Raw genomic sequence first — 19,678 nt, 5'->3', positions numbered from 1 at the left:
AAGCGCGCTTCCGCCCACACGCTTGGCCTGTAAATTGTAATGGAGGCAAATCGTAATCACTCCTTATAAGTAAGTATTGTGTTTAATAAAAAATGCCGTTGAACTTTAAATATTCCGTAGGTATCATGATATTGAATTGCAAGTAGGTCTTGGATATTAACCGCATACCTACTATAAAAAACTTACAGCTGTATTTTTATAGAGCGCACATCTTACTACCTAAATGTCTGCTCTATCTTTGTAGAGTTTATTATTTCTATAAGAACTACGTTATATAGGTACCTACTATAATATCTGATTACGATTTAGTAGATACGGATATAAAGCTATAATTGGAACTAATATTGCTATTATCAGTCTCGCCGGTTACTTTGCAGTAAAATATATTTTAGGCTTACCTACAAGGAAATGTCTAGACTTACTGTTTATTATTTAAGTACCTATATGAATTCATTACAATACACTACAGTATGGATACTCATTTATCTAGCTGATGCACGAAGCTTCGTCTGGCTCTCCATTTCTTCCCGCTTTGCCTTGTTTTCCATTGCTACTTTATCGTACCTATACTAGATTTACGCCCGCGGCTTCGTGCGCATTTTCTAAGAAAACCCGCATAGTTCCCGTTCTCGTGGGATTTTTGGGATAAAAACAGGTAGCCTATGTCTTATACTGTCTTCAGCTACCTACATACCAAATTTAACACGTAACAAATATCCATCCAGCCTCATAAACTTCGTATTTACCTATAATATTTAGTAGGATGTTGTGCGTATGTAGCCAGTTGGTATAAATCATTATCACTTTATGAAAAACGTGAATAACAAGATTAGTCATTTTCAAACGTTTATTTAGACTTGATATCCCCTCGCTTTTAAATCTCAAAGTGATAAACGAGCAAAAAGATACAAATCCGAATAAGGGAGCCACCTTTGTTGATCCTAAGTTCGTAATGAGTAATTTCTGAGTAAGCCAAGTCCTTTTTTGACTCTGGGTGTTTGGTGTATTTGTAGATCTTTCAAATCCCTTGATCCTTAGTTAGTAATGAGTAATTTATGAGTAAGCCCTCAAGTTTATCCACCCGGCTAACGCAACAGAGCGTGACGTTTGGCAGCCACATTTGCGGCGCGCGCGCGTGCCACACCGCACCTGTGCAGACATGAAACGCATCTTACGAAGACTTCGAGACAGTAAGTCCTTCGTACTATCTTCTTCACCGATATAATAAGTTAATCCATGCACCATATATGTAGCCTATAGCATCTATACTACTTTTGTATTATCTATTCTCCTTATACCTATACCTATTTACATCTGTATTATATTCTTGTAATTTAAATAAATTAATTAAATACAGACTAAGAACACACGTGCATTAGTAGTTATACATTCGGACGATCAGCTTAGCACTATAAGCGCACAAAAGATGACCACACATAAGGTAAATTAGGGATCTACTTTTGTTAGGTAGTTACCTTATGATTTGATAGTTAGCCAATTTGGGTTAACAACACAAAAAAAAATTACATAGAGCAAATATCGATATCTCTATCTTTGACGATCCTTGAAAATTTATCGTGGAAGAAGTGTGGATTGTGGAACCCTATATAAATAATATATCAGTAGGCAGTAAGGTATATGTTTACGTCTTCGATCATTGTTGTTATTGATAGGTAATAATCGAAGGTTTACATTTATTAATTAATCGTTATGGACCCTTTTCTTCTTTAGTAGATGTGCTTGTAATGGCTTGTTGTTGTTTTATTTTAATTTTGAGTTTTAACGTAACTCTAAAACTTAACCTAATGGTCAATGAATTTCAAAATAATTTATAGTCAAAAGTCGCTTAAAAATTTTCCAATTAGAGCATTTTTACGTTACTTAATTATGGTAGAGCTTAGTAGAGCCTGTGGGTAGAGCCTGCAACTCCTTTCCAAGTCCTTTCTTCTTCTTTAAAGTACAGAGCTGTTCTTTATTAACTTGTATATAGAGTTAAGACTTGCAAATAGGCTGTAGTAGGTAGATACAGTCTGCAGTTAATCTAACAATATAATGTACATTATTTCCCAGGTGCTTAGATATATATGTAGGATACGTTCATTTGCGTTGTTATCTTACAAAATAACAGACAAATCAGTTAATCCCACGGTCTACAGAAATTATACTAATTAATAGATATATTTAGCTCAAAGATTTAAATCTTAGTATTGTATTTAAATAATTAATTAAGCAAATTAAATAATTTCACGAAAATTAATTTAGGATACCTATAGGCATATTATATGTACAGTTTTCACAATCAGTAACATTTTAATTAAGTTTTTGATCTAGTACTTCAATTCAATTTTTATCAAAAAATACTCGAAATGATCGAAAGGCACCCGTTCGTGGATCGTTATAGCACGTTATGTACCCATCTAATTTCTATAATTAATACTTGTTTAGTATTTACCTACTGTTGTTATAATAAATTCACCTAAAGATATCAGTCATAAAACTACGATAAAGCTGTATTCGCGATCAAGATAATTTAAAAAGTGGTCGTCAATTTTGGAATTCTTTCGCCGGTCAGCGGCTGAGGACAGAGGCATCGCGTCGAGAGGTCGCAGGTCGCGCGCGCAGACGCCACGCCTCCCTAATTGCGCACCACGCAAATAAATAATTTTTATATCCATTTCATACCGCACATTTTTCCACGTACTTTTCTGAGATACGGAATACCAAGACGATGTTAATCGGTACAACGAATTGGTAATTATACTCTAGCAACACTGAAATGTGAAGTATTACACGACTGGCCGTAGTTGTTGCCTAAATGAAAAAAAAATGTGTGGAACGTTTTGAGAATTGAGGAGAGTTATAGCACCTATTTATCTACCACCACCACCTATATATTTATCTGTTACATCCTTTGCTTGTAACATATTATATTTAGTAAATTGAAATAAGTTATAAAACAAGTAGATATTTATAATTGCACATCATTGTATTTTTTTAGATTGTTCATGGGAAGGTAATAGGTATGGTATGGGTAATGGGTATGTTATATGAGATATTGTTCTCCTATAATAATTTTATTATTAAGTAGTCGTTATTTCTAATTCCTATCTCCATTTAACTCTACCTTCAGACTTATTTAATCTATACTAATATTATAAAGAGGAAAAGTTTGTAAGTATGTATGTAAGTATGTATGTATGTATGTATGGTTTTCACGCAAAAACTACTGGACCGATTTCAAAAATTCTTTCACCATTAGAAAGCTGCATCTTTACTGAGCAACATAGGCTATATTGCATTTTCAAAAAAATTAGAGATCCTTACCAAAAATGCAATAATGTAACCCAAGGTGTAAAAAAATCCTCAATAAAACTTCTGTCATCGCGTGCGCTGCGGAATCTATTGAAGATAGAACAAAAAAATGTTCTACAGTATTATAGAATGGATCAATATCTACAAGAAAGTCCGCGATACCATATGTCCATCTTCAGTAGTTATGTTACTACAACAACTTTTTTACGTTTTCAAAGTAAATAGAAGTGCCGACAGTAATCAAACCATGTTATCCATACACATATATTAATCCTTATCCCATTAAATGATGTTTTATTATAGACTGTTTCAATACCAGCAAAATACTTTTTAAATGAAAAGAATTGGATACTCCATTCAAAAGATATAACGAATTTAAAAGTGTCAATCAACAGAAAATAGTAGGTATACTGTTCGAGCAGGCCGTAGTGCGGGGGTCACGGAGGAATTCTACCAATAAGCGTCTTGACGGAACACAGTGGGGTTTTGGTCGGTAGGAATCCGACATAACCCACGGCCCCTCCCCTGGAGGCCGTGGGTATCTATGAAAGATTTCCCCACTAAAACAAAAAAAAAAAGGCCGTAGTGCGGGACGGGAAAAAGGTGATTTTCATGTCCGACCTATAGTAGACTTTTCACTGTAAAGATATCGCTATCTATGCGGGTGAAACCGCAGGGCATTGCTAGTTTATTATAAGTGTTATTCAGAAGATTGTATTGTGAAAATTACACGTATTTCTATACAGTAGTAATTATTATTATCAGATCAGAGCAACGTTTAGTTACAAATTGGTTGCAAAATTTGCATTTATTGAACGATTTGTGAACAGTGACATTCTTTAGAACTCGCATTCCGTCAAGACACGGCAAATGTCTATGCAGAATTTTATACATTGTGTACCTCGCCTTATAGTGTTATAGAAAAGCCTTCATATAAAGTGAAAAATTACTTGAAAACGCTTGAAAATTAAAATAGTATAAATGAATGCATTTTAGCCGTTAGTTATTTGTTGAGAAATTTTCGTTTCGAGCAGATTTTATTATACTAAATTGCGGAAGTATCTCAATTCGAGTAGTAAGTAGTTATTGATAAAAAAGGGGTCTGTCTATTTAGACTCGTGTATGCATCTATACATATTCTGTAAATAATACGGTTAAAATTTCAGTATCAGTATAGAACACCCAAATAAATAGATACCTACCTACACTTAAATAGATACATGAGTACATACATTTTCTTTCAAACTGTCAATGTGATCTTGTGATCATTGTGATCTTATTGTGATCATGTTTTTATCAGTTATCAAACAGTAATTAGTAGGTACTGTTACGCTGAGATGTTACGTTAGAAGCTTTCAATTTCCTACTTCGACTAGAAAACAGTATATCAAGAATACATATATCGATATTAAAACGCTATTTACTTGAAACATCTAGTAAGTTAGTTACCAACGTATTCGCAGTTCTACGGTTCGCAATTCGCAAATGCTTGTCGAATTTATTTGTATCTAGCTGTCAAGCTTCAGAGCTGGGGAAGGCGTGTCCAATCGAAACGTCATTACTTATTCGTCACAGCTCGAAGTTTGCGACACTTGAAAGTGTTCCACTGACCGCAAAATTCCCTTTCTATCGCATCTTAGATCGTATAGCTTTTTTATCCTGATCTATTTTTATTTTATTTCATTTGTTGTAAATATTGTCTAGCACTAAATAAATAGTAAACTCATATAATTCGCTATTATTATCTTTACCTAACTACCTAATAATAATATAAACGAAACCAAAAGCATGATAATTAATAAATTCTGTGTTCCGAATTTTAGCGCTCGCGCCTTAGGGCATAGGAACGTTATCAGAATTTAGTATTCGATCGAGTTTAGACTTTTTGGTTTCAACTTTCAATGCTTGAAAATAGAATATAACAGTCATCTCATACATCATATTATTTTCATTAGGATGACCTTTGTTTCTATTCACTAACTAGGTTTATATGGAAAATTCTTCAAAAGTTCATCTTAGTTTTTTAAGTTTATAGAAGCGTTGTTCGATAAATTCCAAATAAAACGAACTAGGTATGTTTTGATTTAATTCTTTTCTATTAATTTCACTGTAGTCCGTAAATACATTTTTCTTTATTTATATTAGTTAATTAAAAATTATTAACACTTATTAACTAGTTACTAATTTACCAGAAATATTAAATAATTGTAAGTATATTATAAGAATATGCATAGAAACAGATTTATGTGTAAGTAACTGTTCTATTTTATTTAAATCTAAGCCAGAGCAATTATTATTGTCCAATTGTGATACCCATGCCATGGTGTAATATGCCCGCAATTTCGCTTTTTCGCCGATTGCGTGTCTTGTAGCGTGGATTGCTCTTACATAGAATGTGTAGGGTCGACAAAAAAAGCTTGAATTTTAAAAGATTATATACAGGGTGTCACACTGTTGGTATACTAAGCTCAAAGGAGGTTATAGTTTTGCATACGCTGAGTACGTAAAAAATACTTATAAAAATCCAGACGCATTTTTTTTCATTATATGAATTCTTAAAACTCTATGTGTACACCCCTAACAAGCAACCGGCCCAACTTTGCCACCAGCACGTGAGCTATCGTTTAAGATTATGTTTTCATAGACAAAATGCTCATATTAGAGAAGCGGTGTATGCCGGCTGCGCGAAGCTAGAGAAGAAAACATGGATTTTCAGGAAAAATTAAGCAAAAAATTTTTGACGTAATTAGGTTGTTTCAGTATTTTTTACGTGATCAGTGTATGCAAAACTACAATTCCCTTCGCGCTTAGAATACCAATAGTGGGACACCCTGTATAGTAGAGTCTTGTTATAAAATGTTTGGTCTAATTTAAAAACAATACATCCGAATGTATGTTGTTGAGGTATATTTATAAAAAAAACAAGCTTTTATGTGAAAATAATTGTATGTTTTTCTTCAACAGATTATAAGTAGGTAAGTACTTAAGGCCTGAATCGTGTAGAATTCCCTTTTAATACCGAAAATTAACTCTAGTTATAACCGTTTTTCTTCTTAGATTCTTAATGTACATATCTAAAAAAATGTATATTAAAGTTTCGAATATGATAAAGGGCTTAAATTTTGATTCAATATCCAAATATCTTTTTAAATAATTTTTATACGCACTTTTACTACGGTAGATTCGCGCCGGTCCCTCGATCCCGCCGCGGTACAAAGTTCATCTTAATTTGTATGTTGTCGGTACACAGAGTGCGCCTGCGTCGGGTTCTCACGGTACAATTATCAACTACACTCATCCTTAATTTTATCCTGCATCCTACCAGTCTCGACCCGCTTGCAATCTTGCACTGCTTTCGCGCATTCAAGCGATTACAAGCTAATTTCCTTTATGTTTACAGATAAAAAATCTTTAAGTAGCTGAAAACTCGCAGAGGGATAAATTATATAAAAATCGATTAGTATTTATTAGATTAGAATTATCGGATTATTCTGAATGCTCATAATTTGCCCGTTTCTCGTGCTGGACTATTAGATATGAAAAAAATGTGTAAGCAGTAAGTTTTAAGGTCATGGACCAATAAATACTTAGCAGTGTTTTTTTTTTGGAAGTTTCAGTAAGTACTTATGTACCTAAGTAATAAAATTCCAATCAAAGTCTTGATTTTTAAAACTATCCTCTTCGTCTATGCTGTAGGTATTCATAGATAGAGAAAAATAATGATATACCCATTGGATATTAAAACTGCTACGTATAAAAATATTAATTAATTTCCAAGTACAATATGGCAATGTATAATAATTATTATGTTCACATATTATCTCGTAAATGTAGGCGGTGCTAACAAATCGTCTATGGGCTTAACTTTATAATTTTTTGATAATGATCTTGAGATGCGTGGGAGAGGGATGGGCTGACCTGTGCGCACGTACCTAAAATGGGCAATGTTTTTTTTTTATAATGTTTATATCAATAATTTCATTTAGTACGTATAATAGTGTTTATCGATAATTGTTAATTATATGTTATGGAAAAAAAAATTTATACTCACGTTTTGACGATTCTGAAAAAGCTAGAGACCTTAATTTAAGAAGATATAGATTAAAACTAGTAAAGTATTATATTATCTGTGATACCTATGTACGTAAAAATATGGAAAGTAGAAGATATCATTGATAGAAAGTATTTGTAGAGAATATTCGTAAAGTTACATTCGCTACGCTCTGATTTTATCTGTAAACTGAGTAAGGTTGTTTAACCTTATCCGCAGAATAAGTACCTTATCTATAAAATATTGTAGGTACGTAAAATAAATATGTACATACTAGCTTTCCGCCTGCGGCTTCACCCGCGTTTCAAAGAAAAACCCGCATAGTTCCCGTTCCCGTGGGATTTCCGGGATAAAACCTACCTTACTCGTGGATAATGTAGCTTTCGAATGGTGAAAGAATTTTTAAAATCGGTCCAGTAGTTTATGAGCCTATTCATTACAATCAAACAATCAAACAAACAAACAAACAAAGTTTTCCTCTTTATAATATTAGTGTAGATAAAACATACATAATAGAAAGTTCGCTTATCTTCTAAATTAATGAATGATTGTAGAAACATTCGTAATGTGATATGTACAATCATCATTCATTTTAAAACATTAAAAAAAATACGTCGGTTTAAAAAAAAAATCTTAGTTACCTACTATGCCAAAGCTGTGTGTAGAACATTTTAAAAATCACACTACTGTATTACCTACTGGTGTTCGAGATCACGTCAATATGTATTTGGCTTATCTACGTAATTTTACCTATATCCATGAGAAACTGAAACATCAGAGTATTAAGTAATTCTGGATTTGGTAATCAAGTGCTCTTATAAATATGACAACCACATAATATGTATCATGAAAATATATCGCTACTGAGAAAGCAGCTACAGAGAAAAATAGTTTGGAAAATCCAAAAGTGCACGCCTCATAATTTTTTTTATTATTTATTAATTATTATTTTTGTTTATTTAATAACAATTAAACCACATCGAATCAGACCCTGAAAAATGAAAGGGTTCTATTCCTGAGCATACTCAAGCGTAAGAGAAAAAAAAAAGACTCGATTAGTAAAGTATTTCGGTCGCTATCGTGTTATCAAGAAAATCCTCCGCACATACAGACACACGGACGTCCAAGACAGAACTTTTTTAAACTGTTTTTTAACTAGTTTAAATAACAAAAATGACATCAAAAATATCATGAATGTTAAAAATAGTGTTTTTTCTTAATATGTGTGTGTATGTATTATCTTACAAGTGCAATGTATGATACATAAAGACATTTTAAGTTTGAAAAATCAGATGTTTTGCGCGAAGTGACAGTAGTACCCACCTCAACGCTTCGCTTATGAGGCGTGCAAAAATATATTTCAAGCATACAGTAATACTTAAGCATAATATTATTATAGGTGTAGCTGTATATGTACCTACGTGTATGCAACATTGTCAACCGTACACGAAATCCATTTCGGCTCCCCAAATATTCGCTAATAAAAAACATAAGGCCATTATTTTGACGTGACAATAGCGTGCGTGCGCGCGCCCTGTCACGGTATGTCACTCGTACGCACGTTTTCGGCAGTCGTGAATCCTGAGCATTCCCTCCCGCGGGAAGCGCATTCCTGGCATACCGATATGCCTCTAGATCGATTCTTTTGTTTTTTTATCGGATTAAAGCGAGAATGTCGAGCTGTTATTGAGATTTCAAGGGTGGCGCGTGGAGTTGTAAGAGAAATGAGTATAATATAACCAGGTTTACTATTTTGGTATAATTTGTAATATTAAAATGTGTAGATATCTCTAAGACATTTTATTAGCGTTATAATTTTATAGACAAAAATCTACAGCAATCTCCTTAGAACAGGCAATCTCGAATGTGGACTATAAAATTTAACTAAATCGCAATTCTCAAAATAAAAAGTTTATTTAGTCTTTATTTTGATGTAATAGTAATTTAGTGCGAAATGGAAAGTACTGAATTAATTAAATTTCTTTTATTACTAAATTTGCATTTAACTTTAACTTTTGCAATTTATTTTAACAAGAGAGGCAGAGAAACAGACGCATCTTAATTACGTATGTTAAATATAAAACTTCATAACTTATCCAAATTTGAAAAAATATTTCAATCTACACAACAACACAGAAATGCTTGTAAAAATCGAAATATGCATAATATGAAGTAATAAAACCGTGAAATTAAATCCAACATGTGCAAGGCCAAGATGGCGCAGAATTAGCGGGAAAATACATGTATCCATGACAGGTGTTGGTTTTCGCGAATAACCGAACCGTATCACCACAATGCAGATTGCTTTCCAATTTCTTGGAATTAACAGCACTGGAACTTTATTTGCACCAAAATATCTGTACACAATTTAAATATTTATTTTTTAATCATTAAGTATATGTACCGAGCTTATGTCAAAAGACCTACGGACCTACTAGATAAGTCAGAGCTTTCTAAAAACTCTATAATCGTTAATAAATAAATAAAAATCTTGTACAACTGTCTCTTAGATAAGTAACATTGGGTTATGACAATTCATATTAATAGTAGAAAAAATATATTTATAAGTAGGTACTTACTAGGGATGTAACGATACCTGATTTTGCCGATACGATACCGATATTTGTAATAAAATATCGGCGATACCGATATCGATGGTTTGGTAGAAAAATAAATAGTGAATTATGCATAAAAGTTACCAACATTTAACAGAGACTCAACTGTAAATCGTATTCTTTTAAATAACAATGCCAAATCAAAAAAAAGAAAACCATTTATTTTAGTATTATTATTTTACAAAGTCAGTTAAACTTTAAGTTAAATACACATACAATCTAATAAAAGTTTACTACCTAATACAACCTAATAAAAGTTTACTATTGGTAGAGTTTTTTCAGAAAACAAAGTGCGCACGCGCGGGCGGCCTCCCGCATCGTTCATTGGGCGCGGTTTTTTGAATTGTTAGATATCGGTATCGGTTGTTTTATAATCGGCGATACCGATATATCGGCTTGCCGATAATATCGGCCGATATATCGGTATCGGTATCGGTATCGTTACATCCCTAGTACTTACTACTTACCTATTTTTTGTAAAATACATTTTTAATTTTTATTGGTAATTCGTAGGTATGAAAATAACACCCATGCATGTAAGTAACTACATCAAAATAGAGCTAATTATTTTGTATATTTTAGTATAGTAAGAGATGCTGTAAGCTTGCGTAATTATATTCGCATTACGATTTTAATTTAGACTAGCTTCCGCCCGCGACTCCGTCCGCGCGGATGTCGGTCTTCGCGTGGATGGTTTATTTCTCCATTTTGAGTAACTCTGACAATGACATCTTATAAATATCTATTGGACCCAAATACGGCTAGGCCTATAATAATACGCAACGTGTTCGCGGTTCTACAGAACAACGTCTATGGATAAAACTGAAAAATTAAGATTAATTTTTTTTCTACGTATTTTTCCAGGATAAAAAGTATCCTATTTTACGCCCAGGATAATAAGGTATAATTATACCAAGTTTCATCGAAATCGAACCGGTAGTTTTCACGTGATGTCTTCACATACAGACAGACAGACAGACAGACAGACAAAAATTTTTTTAATCACATATTTGGGTTTGGTATCGATCCAGTAACACCCCCTGCTATTTATTTTTTCAATATTTTCAATGTACAGAAATGACCCTTCTACAGATTTATTATATGTATAGATTATGGTTGATGCGTCTTCACAAACTTCGTTACCTATGCTAGTGATTACTTTTCTAGAGAAATTTCTTTTTTTTCGGCTTAAAAGGCTAACTAGGAACGGGCATACGCAATATAATATTCACGTTCATAAAATGTTGAAAACAAAATTGATACACGCAATTTTCTACTTATTTTCTATCCCAGAAAAACCAAGAGCCACATAAATGATAGACAACAATTTTTTAGACCATAGACAACAATTTTTTTCTATTTGAAATATTTATTAAGTATGTACGAGGTCTCAAGGCAAGCTCTAATGAACAGGCGCAAAGTGTTGATTGTCTGCCTTTTTAGCACCACTGCACTATTTAGCTGCACCGTGACTAACGAACTAAACGCAGCACCTGCAAGGAATGCACACGATAATGATAAACAAACGTTTTGCTTCGTTCTCATTAATACATAGCTTGTATTTCGAAATGTTACTAGTATAGTAAAAAAAAAATAATAGAAATGCTACTGTATAGTGAGAGTATTGATTTGGAAATTCTGTATGATATAGGTAGGTACGGTTACTACTTTGAAGGTAACTAGGTTTAGTTTATTCGTAGTCGTTGCCTGTAGAAATGCCTTAATTTTTGTTGTAGGTATGAAAAAAAATTACTGGTCCAAAGGTGAAGCGTTATTTCAGCGTAAGATCTTTCTGATCATTTTATCCTTTTATCTTATCTTAATGAAAAAAACCTTGAAAATCGCGTCGGGAAATAATATAGACATTTTTTTTCACTTAAATTACATTTTTCAAAAAGGGTTGTTTTCAGTGGAGAAATAATATCAAACTAGCAGCTCACCCTAGTCTAGACGAAGAAAAAAAAATGTCTCGGTCTGGTAGGACACAGAAGGCTGATCACCTACTTGTCCCTAAAGAAAATCGATCAGAATCAGATCAATCATTATCATCAGTGAAACAGATGTATAATGCTTTTTCCCCCATACCCCACTAGGGGTCATGGGACTTCACTTTACTTAGTGGAAGAATTTTCGAATTCGTGACATAATTTAGGAGCTTATTGGATAGGTACTTACAACCAAATAAACAAACATCTTCTGTATAAAATTTGTACTTACCTCGTAACTATTGATACATTCAAATTGAAAAATCGTCTTGTTTAACTCACTTAAGTATACTTTATCAAGGCTTACAAGTCGTTTTTATTTCAATAATAAAGGAAAAATTCACGATACATTCCAGCCTTCTCAAGCAATTTCGCTCATTGATCGTAATAAAAGACCTTTGAACCACACTACATTCTTACACTCATACATCTAAATTAAGAAAGTGCAACATAATGAATGATTCGTGACCGGGCCTGTGTCGAATGGAGTATCCCAAGGCATTTAGCGAACCCGCCGCCAACTCGTGAGAAATCATTTTTTTAAACCCAATTATGGCCAAGCCATATTAGCAACTAGATCTCTGAGAATTTGTACGACGTCTTACAGTTATCCCAATAAATTGATACAGACATTACGGCAGGAATAAAATGATAATGCGGTGGTAAAACGGAATTGTTTAGTCTGTATATGGATTGCTTATTACACTTCTCCGATTGTAGGTGATAATTTAAAATTCTATGAAACAGATACTGCTGAATAGGGTAGGCAATAAAATAAAATTGACTCGATTAAAATTGAGTCTTCCAATAACTCTTGAGATAATTAGCTCTGGTCTAGCTGCAAACAATATATGTATATATTTTTATTATATTACCATTAACCATAGACAACAATATTTCCAATTGCATAGTATCGATCAATTGATTAATAATTTTGGTATATTTATGAGGATGAAGCGATACCTTATTGAAGTTTTTCGAATTTGATATTATTATGTATATTAATGTATGCTTTCTATTCCACGAAGGAATATATTTTGTAACCGAAACACTGGGTAATTTTAGAGAAAAATCACAAAATAGATACAGTAAAAGTAAAATACAGACAGAATGCATTATCAAAGTTGTAGAGTAATCGATTTATTGATTAAAAAATTTATGATGCACCCCGAATCAAAGTATTTTTCAGTCGCTGTGCATTTGTAGTTATTTTATGGATATTGTACAATATTATTGTCAGGCGTCAGCACATGCTACGAAAACTACACGAAACTCTACGTTGATCGTAGAGCTAGAGCCTAATCCCCATCAAAATGACGATATTTTGTAAACTATTGAAGTTTCAAGTTTCGTCAGTCGTCGATTGGCGCGCGCGGTGGGCGGTAACGTGGTAGCTACGTGAACCAGTGACCACACATTGTCGTAATTGTTTATGCCCAATAATCCGCTCAGTTGAACATGGTAATTCATTAATCATATCCACGGTATTGTGTTCTCTGTGATTGACTTTTCTTTTTTTTTTTGCGGTGCGTGCGCGGTTTGAGATTTTTCGAATTGTTTTGGTTTTTGTAGAGTTATTGTAGGTATGGTGTTGTTGTTGAGATAAAATTATTTCCTGTGAAATTATTATGAATTAATTGTAAATACAGTTAGGACCGCACGAATTTTCTGAAAATATTAAAAAATGTATTTCTACCTATTGCATTATGAAAAAAATAAGAATTTTTTCTCAAAAGGCGTAGAATTTTTTACTATCACAACGTGCAGGTATAGTATAAAACACTGTAATATGTAGGTATATTTTTATTACAGAACTTCTGCCAAAAGATTTACCGCCGCCGTACAGTGTGAACGATGGAAATTACGAAAACCGACAGGACGAACTGCGTAATGAGGTAAATTGTAATTTTATTGTAACACTCTTCTGTATTTATACAGGTTATTTCTTAAACACTTTAAAATTATGTACATTTTGTTACTATTACACATAAACTTTTTTAATGATGTTCCACATAACTACTGGTTGATCATTATTTTAATTTATACCTTTGATTAAATTACAAAACGTATATTTTAATCTTTTATTTTATGTTGGTATTGTAAAATCATGTAATATCAAAAGTTATCTACAGAAATTAGTTTCCTGAATATATTTTCTTGCTCACTCAGTTGGAATATATAATAATCTATACTAATATTATAAAGCTGAAGAGTTTGTTTGTGTGTTTGTTTGTTTGAACGCGCTAATCTCGGGAACTACTGGTCGGATTTGAAAAATTCTTTCGGTGTTAGATAGCCCATTCATCGAGAAAGACTATACATATATATATATATACATATATTGTATATCATCTCGCTAAGACCAACAGGAGCGGAGCACTGCAGGTAAAACTGCGGAACACAGATAGTATTTAATAAAACTATTTGTAGATATTATTATAATTTCTTTTTACACACAACTAATTTTTCTAGAAGCATCATCAATTAATCAGACTATGCTTATAACTAGATATGTAGCATAATCAGCGACTATACAATGAAAAATTTAATAAAATTTGCCGACTCTACCATTTATATAGAGTCTAGAAAATAGTTTTAACCGTGACTACATCTGGTATTTTATACACTTTGAAATATTTGTATGAATTTAAATTATTTTTAACAGGTTATACCCTCTCCAGCCCCGCCAGTACGCGAAGTTATAGATCTATTAGCCAATTGCAACATAACGAACAGCAGTGAACAATTTTCCGAAGTCGAATACGCCGAAATAGGCGACATGGGGCTTTGGCATTCCACTCCTCTACCCCATAGACACAAATCGAAAGTATCCCTCACGTGGGTACTGAAAGAAAACATAGACAACAAATTCGAAAAGAACGAGAAAATTCTATACACAGATAATAAATCAATAAACAAAGATAGAGTTGTAGGCAGAAGTGAATGGACAAATCGTCGGTTTAAAAGTGCTTGTGATAAATTTAATGGTGTTTATTCGTGTTCGGACTCAAGTGATGAAACGGAATACGTAAGAAAGAAGCACAGACATCGGCATAGACGGAAGAAACGGCATCCTAGATTCGGCTACGATATCAAGGATTTGGATAGCTTTTTAAGTCAGGTACGTTTTATAATTTTTATTTTATTCCCCTTCTAGTTTTAAACAGTCTCTTTCGTTCTCAATTTTTTTTAAGAAAATATCTGGACAAATAATAAATCCATACTAATATTATAAATGCGAAAGTAATTCTGTCTGTCTGTATGTCTGTTACTCAATCACGCCTAAACTACTGAACCAATTTTCATGAAATTTGGTATGGAGATATTTTGATACCCGAGAAAGGACATAGGCTACTTTTTATTCCGGGAAAATGACGCAATCCCGGAAATCCCACGGGAACGGGAACTATAATGCGGGTCTTTCTTTGACTGCGCGGGCGAAGCTGCGGGTGGCAGCTAGTTACTTATAAATTAAAATAATAAGGACTCGAATGGGCTCGGGTGGTTACTGGTTAGCCTACCGACGCTAGAAACACGCATATCTATAGTTTATATTTTTTCATGTTTATTTTATTCGAAAGAAATATTATATAACTTAACTTAAGCTTTGAATTCAAAATTCTATGGCTATAAATAAGAAAATATTATCAACACGTAAAATCCATGCTTTCACAATGTAATAGAGCAAGTGCGTAAAAACTAAAAAGACGTTCAACATAACATGTAGAGCTACTCATTTCCATTTCTAATTTATATCTTAAATTAATGTACCTATCTAGAATATTATACGTATATTATATGTATATGATCATTATTATGCCCTATAAACCTATTTCTGCAATCTCAATCATATAGGTACTTGTGACAAAAAGTAAATTTAAATAAGAGATACCTACAAGTACCTATAATCAGCGATTTTTTTTTTTATTATAACACTGATTATATTTTAATAAAGAACTAAAAATACCGAATTAATATGACAATATATTCAGCATTGTGAACCATATTTCTCGTTTAGTTAAACATACGCCACGAAATTACCAAATTGGAGCTCATAAATTGTACGTTATTCACAAAATTTCGATGCTATAATACAGCGTTTCGCGGTCAACAGATTATCCGTTGTAATTTTATACTCGACTTTCGTGCAATCTGTGGTATTCGAATTCCAAATTTTCTCAGAATCAAGTGGCGATATTTTGGCGCGATGATTTATTTCGAAAAAAAAAATCAATAATAATTTGTTTCTGTTACATTATTTAAATTTAAATAAACTAATAAGATTCTATTGTTTCGTTACATCGCGTATCAATTTCGTGCGATCAATTTCAGCAAAACGTAAAAAATGTCCGACACACACTTGTTAATTCATAAGTCTTCATTATAGTAATCGGTAATAATAAAAAACGAAGTTACCTTATTGCACGCCTCATAAGCGAAGCGTTGAGGTGGGTACTACTGTCACTTCGCGCAAAACATCTGATTTTTCAAACTTAAAATGTCTTTATGTATCATACATTGCACTTGTAAGATAATACACACACACACATATTAAGAAAAAACACTATTTTTAACGTTCATGATATTTTTGATGTCATTTTTGTTAATTAAACTAGTTAAAAAACAGTTTAAAAAAGTTCTGTCTTGGACGTCCGTGTGTCTGTATGTGCGGATCCTTTTTCTTGTTAACACGATAGCGACCGAAATACTTTACTAATCGAGTCTTTTTTTTTCTCTTACGCTTGAGTATGCTCAGGAATAGAACCCTTTCATTTTTCAGGGTCTGATTCGATGTGGTTTAATTGTTATTAAATAAACAAAAATAATAATTAATAAATATTTATTAAAAAAAAATTATGAGGCGTGCACTTTTGGATTTTCCAAATTATTTTTTAATTATTATTATGTATTAAAATCTCCAAAAACGTTATCATATAAATCTAAAGATAGGTAAGATCAAACAAACTCTAAAATTATTCAGTACCTATGAACATAATTACATAGGTACTGTTTTAAGGAACCAACTTAAAGGTTGTAAACAAGCTTTAATTTAAAGATTTAATAATTCAGGGAAAAGTTACATTATTAATAATCTTTCTTCGAAATAACATGCTTCTACTACCTACCTATGTCTTCAGAATTGCAATTTTACACAATAGTATAGAGTATAGAAAAATAATAAATCATGGTGTAGTAACGAAATTACGATTGCGGCCCACAATTATTAGTTTCGTTTGACCTTTGCCTCGCAGACTTTATAAATTATTGGCAGTGTGAAATTTTTAAATTATAGCTTCATTTATCTTTCGAGCCGCAGTCATTATTTACCATTTAAATGTATTATGTTAATGTTCATATTATTTTATCATTAAGTGTAGTTATTGTCGTTTTAATGACTGAAGAAAAGTCAAGTCGTGTAGTTTGTTTTTTATTTCGATTACGATTTACGATATAAATATCGTGGCCGTGTAAATTATGACGTGTGCGATTTCTGTCTTCTTCTTAAAATTCGGAGTTACATGAAGAGCAAAAAATAATAAATTATTTTAAAATCCAAATTCAAAATTCAAATTATATTTATTTGCAAGAATGTAGTAACAAAAAATTAGTTGTTTTAATTAAAAATTAAAATATTATGTGGCTAATACATTCTACCCTTTATTAACGACGTTCGAGACTATAGCACAACATCACGTATTTATTTATTATGTACTAGCGGTCCGCCCCGGCTTCGCCCGTGGTACATATTTACGTTTTCTCTACATAAAAACCATCCTCGTACTTCAAGGAATATAATAAAAAAAAAATTATCGAAATCGGTTCAGCCGTTCTCGAGGTATGCGCTTACCAACACATTTTGCGATTCATTTTTATATATAAGAAGATAAGATAAGAAGAAGATTGTCTTTTCGTAAAAGGCTTTGCACTTGTTAACTTGAATAACCGTAGCTTAAAAACTTTTTTCAAGGTCGTACATTTTCTACGCTAAAATCAATCACTATCAACTTAGCTGTTTATGCTATGAAAATATATACAAAATAAAAATAAAAGCGGCCTCGCTTGCAGTTTTTCCCGCAACTGGTTTTAAAACTGCGGATTGTTACGTTACAATGTGAATAATGAATATTCTAGTTGGAATAATACATTATAATATATTTTTTGTCATTTACAGGCCTCATTAGACCATCCAGGTAACATACCAGTAGTGATAGCCTTCCCAACAACGCTATACCAAACCCAGAAGAACTTACAACGTGAGCTGCCTTTACCCCTCGGTACGGTGGTCAACGCAGTGTTCAAGAATCAGCAGTGGTTGTACACCCAGACGCCGCATGGCGACGAAGGCTATGTGCTGTATAGCGCCTGTTTGCCTTTGGGAATACTGCCTTCTAGGTAAGATTTTTTATTAGATTTGATGAGAGGTGGAGGAATTGTGAAGTTGCATATCGTACAACCCAATGGTTCGCTGTTCGATAACATGACATTCAACGCTTTTTTTTTTTTTTTTTTGTGTGGTGTCTCTCAATGTTAGCCAGAAGGGCTTCTACATTTTAACGCGGACGCGGGGGTGAACTGAAGGTTCACCGTGGTAGCGACATGCACAAGGGCGTCCCCCCTTGACGGGGACCACGAACCTCGGCTTGAGCTGTCGCTTGAGTGGAGGAGGCCAGAAGGGCCCTAATCGGACGGGGACATTCAACGCATGACACATCTTAACTTGGCCATTTTTATGGCTAAAATCTAACACTCAAATGTTATATTTTTATACCTTCAGTAGAAATAAATACGAGCTGTTTGTGAAATTAGATAAATCTCCGGTGTATCTTCATTTTGGGTATACCTACATAATATTATTTATATAACATGAATACGCATCATCTTTAGTCGTGGAGGATATACTAAAACCGATTGTATCTAAGAATCTCATCATAGCAGAAATTACTAATTAAGAGTTATATTTTTCGTCTATATAGTATCAAGTATCGTATCAAGTTCAGTCCCGTAACAATGAAGCTTGTATTATACTAAAATATTCCATGTGTAACCTCAATTATGTATCTAAAATTAGTCATCAGTATAACATTATTTTCAGAACATCGCTCCAGAAGAAAACACCATGCTGGGAAAGCAGCACAGATATCTATCCACGGCCATGTGGAAACCTCACAGATAACGATAAGGAACATCTTCGGGGTCGAACGCGGTCAGAGAGCAGCTACAAACGTAGGAGTCGCTACAAAAGCTCCTGGGCGGAAAAGGACTTTGACACCCTGTACTTAAAGACTAAATCCGTGTCCAACCTTACTGATAATAAGGAAAACTTTAGAGGTGTGCGTAATACTTTGTTAGTGGTGAATACAGATTATATAGGCAGTGCGTTGAACAAAACGTTAACAGTGTATAAAGGTGATGTTGTCACATTGGTCCCTGGACTTACAGAGAGTGACGTGGACTCTGAGTGGTTTTTTGTGAAAAAAAGTGATGGAACCGAGGGTTTTATTCCCGCGGATATTGTAGGACATGGCTTTTTGTGAACTTAAGAGACTGAATTGTAATTTTTTGATTGATTGAAGTTAAATTTTTATTGCGAATTTGTGAAACTTATTGGTACTGTAAGATATCTGCTTCACAATTGATTATGTTTGTTAATAATTAAATTATACTTGTTTCATTGTGTGTTTTAATTTTTTTCTATCGTCCTACTTCCATTCCAT

At 33.1% G+C, this 19,678-nt stretch overlaps 1 protein-coding gene across 3 annotated transcripts; it reads left to right on the top strand.

The window, feature by feature from the left end:
* The first annotated feature begins 1,100 nt into the window (after window positions 1–1,100).
* On the top strand, window positions 1,101–19,635 carry LOC149486139 (uncharacterized). Of its 3 annotated transcripts, none has more exons than XM_089699469.1 (5): window positions 1,101–1,190; window positions 13,776–13,858; window positions 14,629–15,084; window positions 18,136–18,356; window positions 19,057–19,635. In XM_089699469.1, the coding sequence occupies exons 1-5, from the start codon at window positions 1,160–1,162 to the stop codon at window positions 19,496–19,498; spliced, it is 1,233 nt and encodes a 410-aa protein (XP_089555595.1). In that variant the 5' UTR covers window positions 1,101–1,159; the 3' UTR covers window positions 19,499–19,635. The 3 variants fall into 3 exon arrangements, with proteins under 3 accessions (XP_089555595.1, XP_089555597.1, XP_089555598.1); XM_089699471.1 differs by lacking the exon at window positions 1,101–1,190 and adding an exon at window positions 13,297–13,424; XM_089699472.1 differs by lacking the exon at window positions 1,101–1,190 and adding an exon at window positions 13,423–13,546.
* The last annotated feature ends 43 nt before the right edge of the window (window positions 19,636–19,678 follow it).

This window comes from Colias philodice, chromosome 9, assembly GCF_061535455.1.
Source record: "Colias philodice isolate Cphi_HAF_F1 chromosome 9, ilColPhil1 Martin Lab GWU primary, whole genome shotgun sequence".
Lineage (NCBI taxonomy): Eukaryota > Metazoa > Arthropoda > Insecta > Lepidoptera > Pieridae > Colias > Colias philodice.
This window is presented reverse-complemented; position numbering and strand designations above follow the sequence as displayed.

Excerpts from the sequence above, each read along its gene's own strand:
- LOC149486139 (XM_089699469.1), top strand. The coding sequence starts at position 1,160 with ATGAAACGCATCTTACGAAGACTTCGAGACA. Across the intron at positions 13,859-14,628 it reads AGGACGAACTGCGTAATGAG|GTTATACCCTCTCCAGCCCC; the intron begins GTAAATTGTAAT and ends TATTTTTAACAG. Across the intron at positions 15,085-18,135 it reads TGGATAGCTTTTTAAGTCAG|GCCTCATTAGACCATCCAGG; the intron begins GTACGTTTTATA and ends TGTCATTTACAG.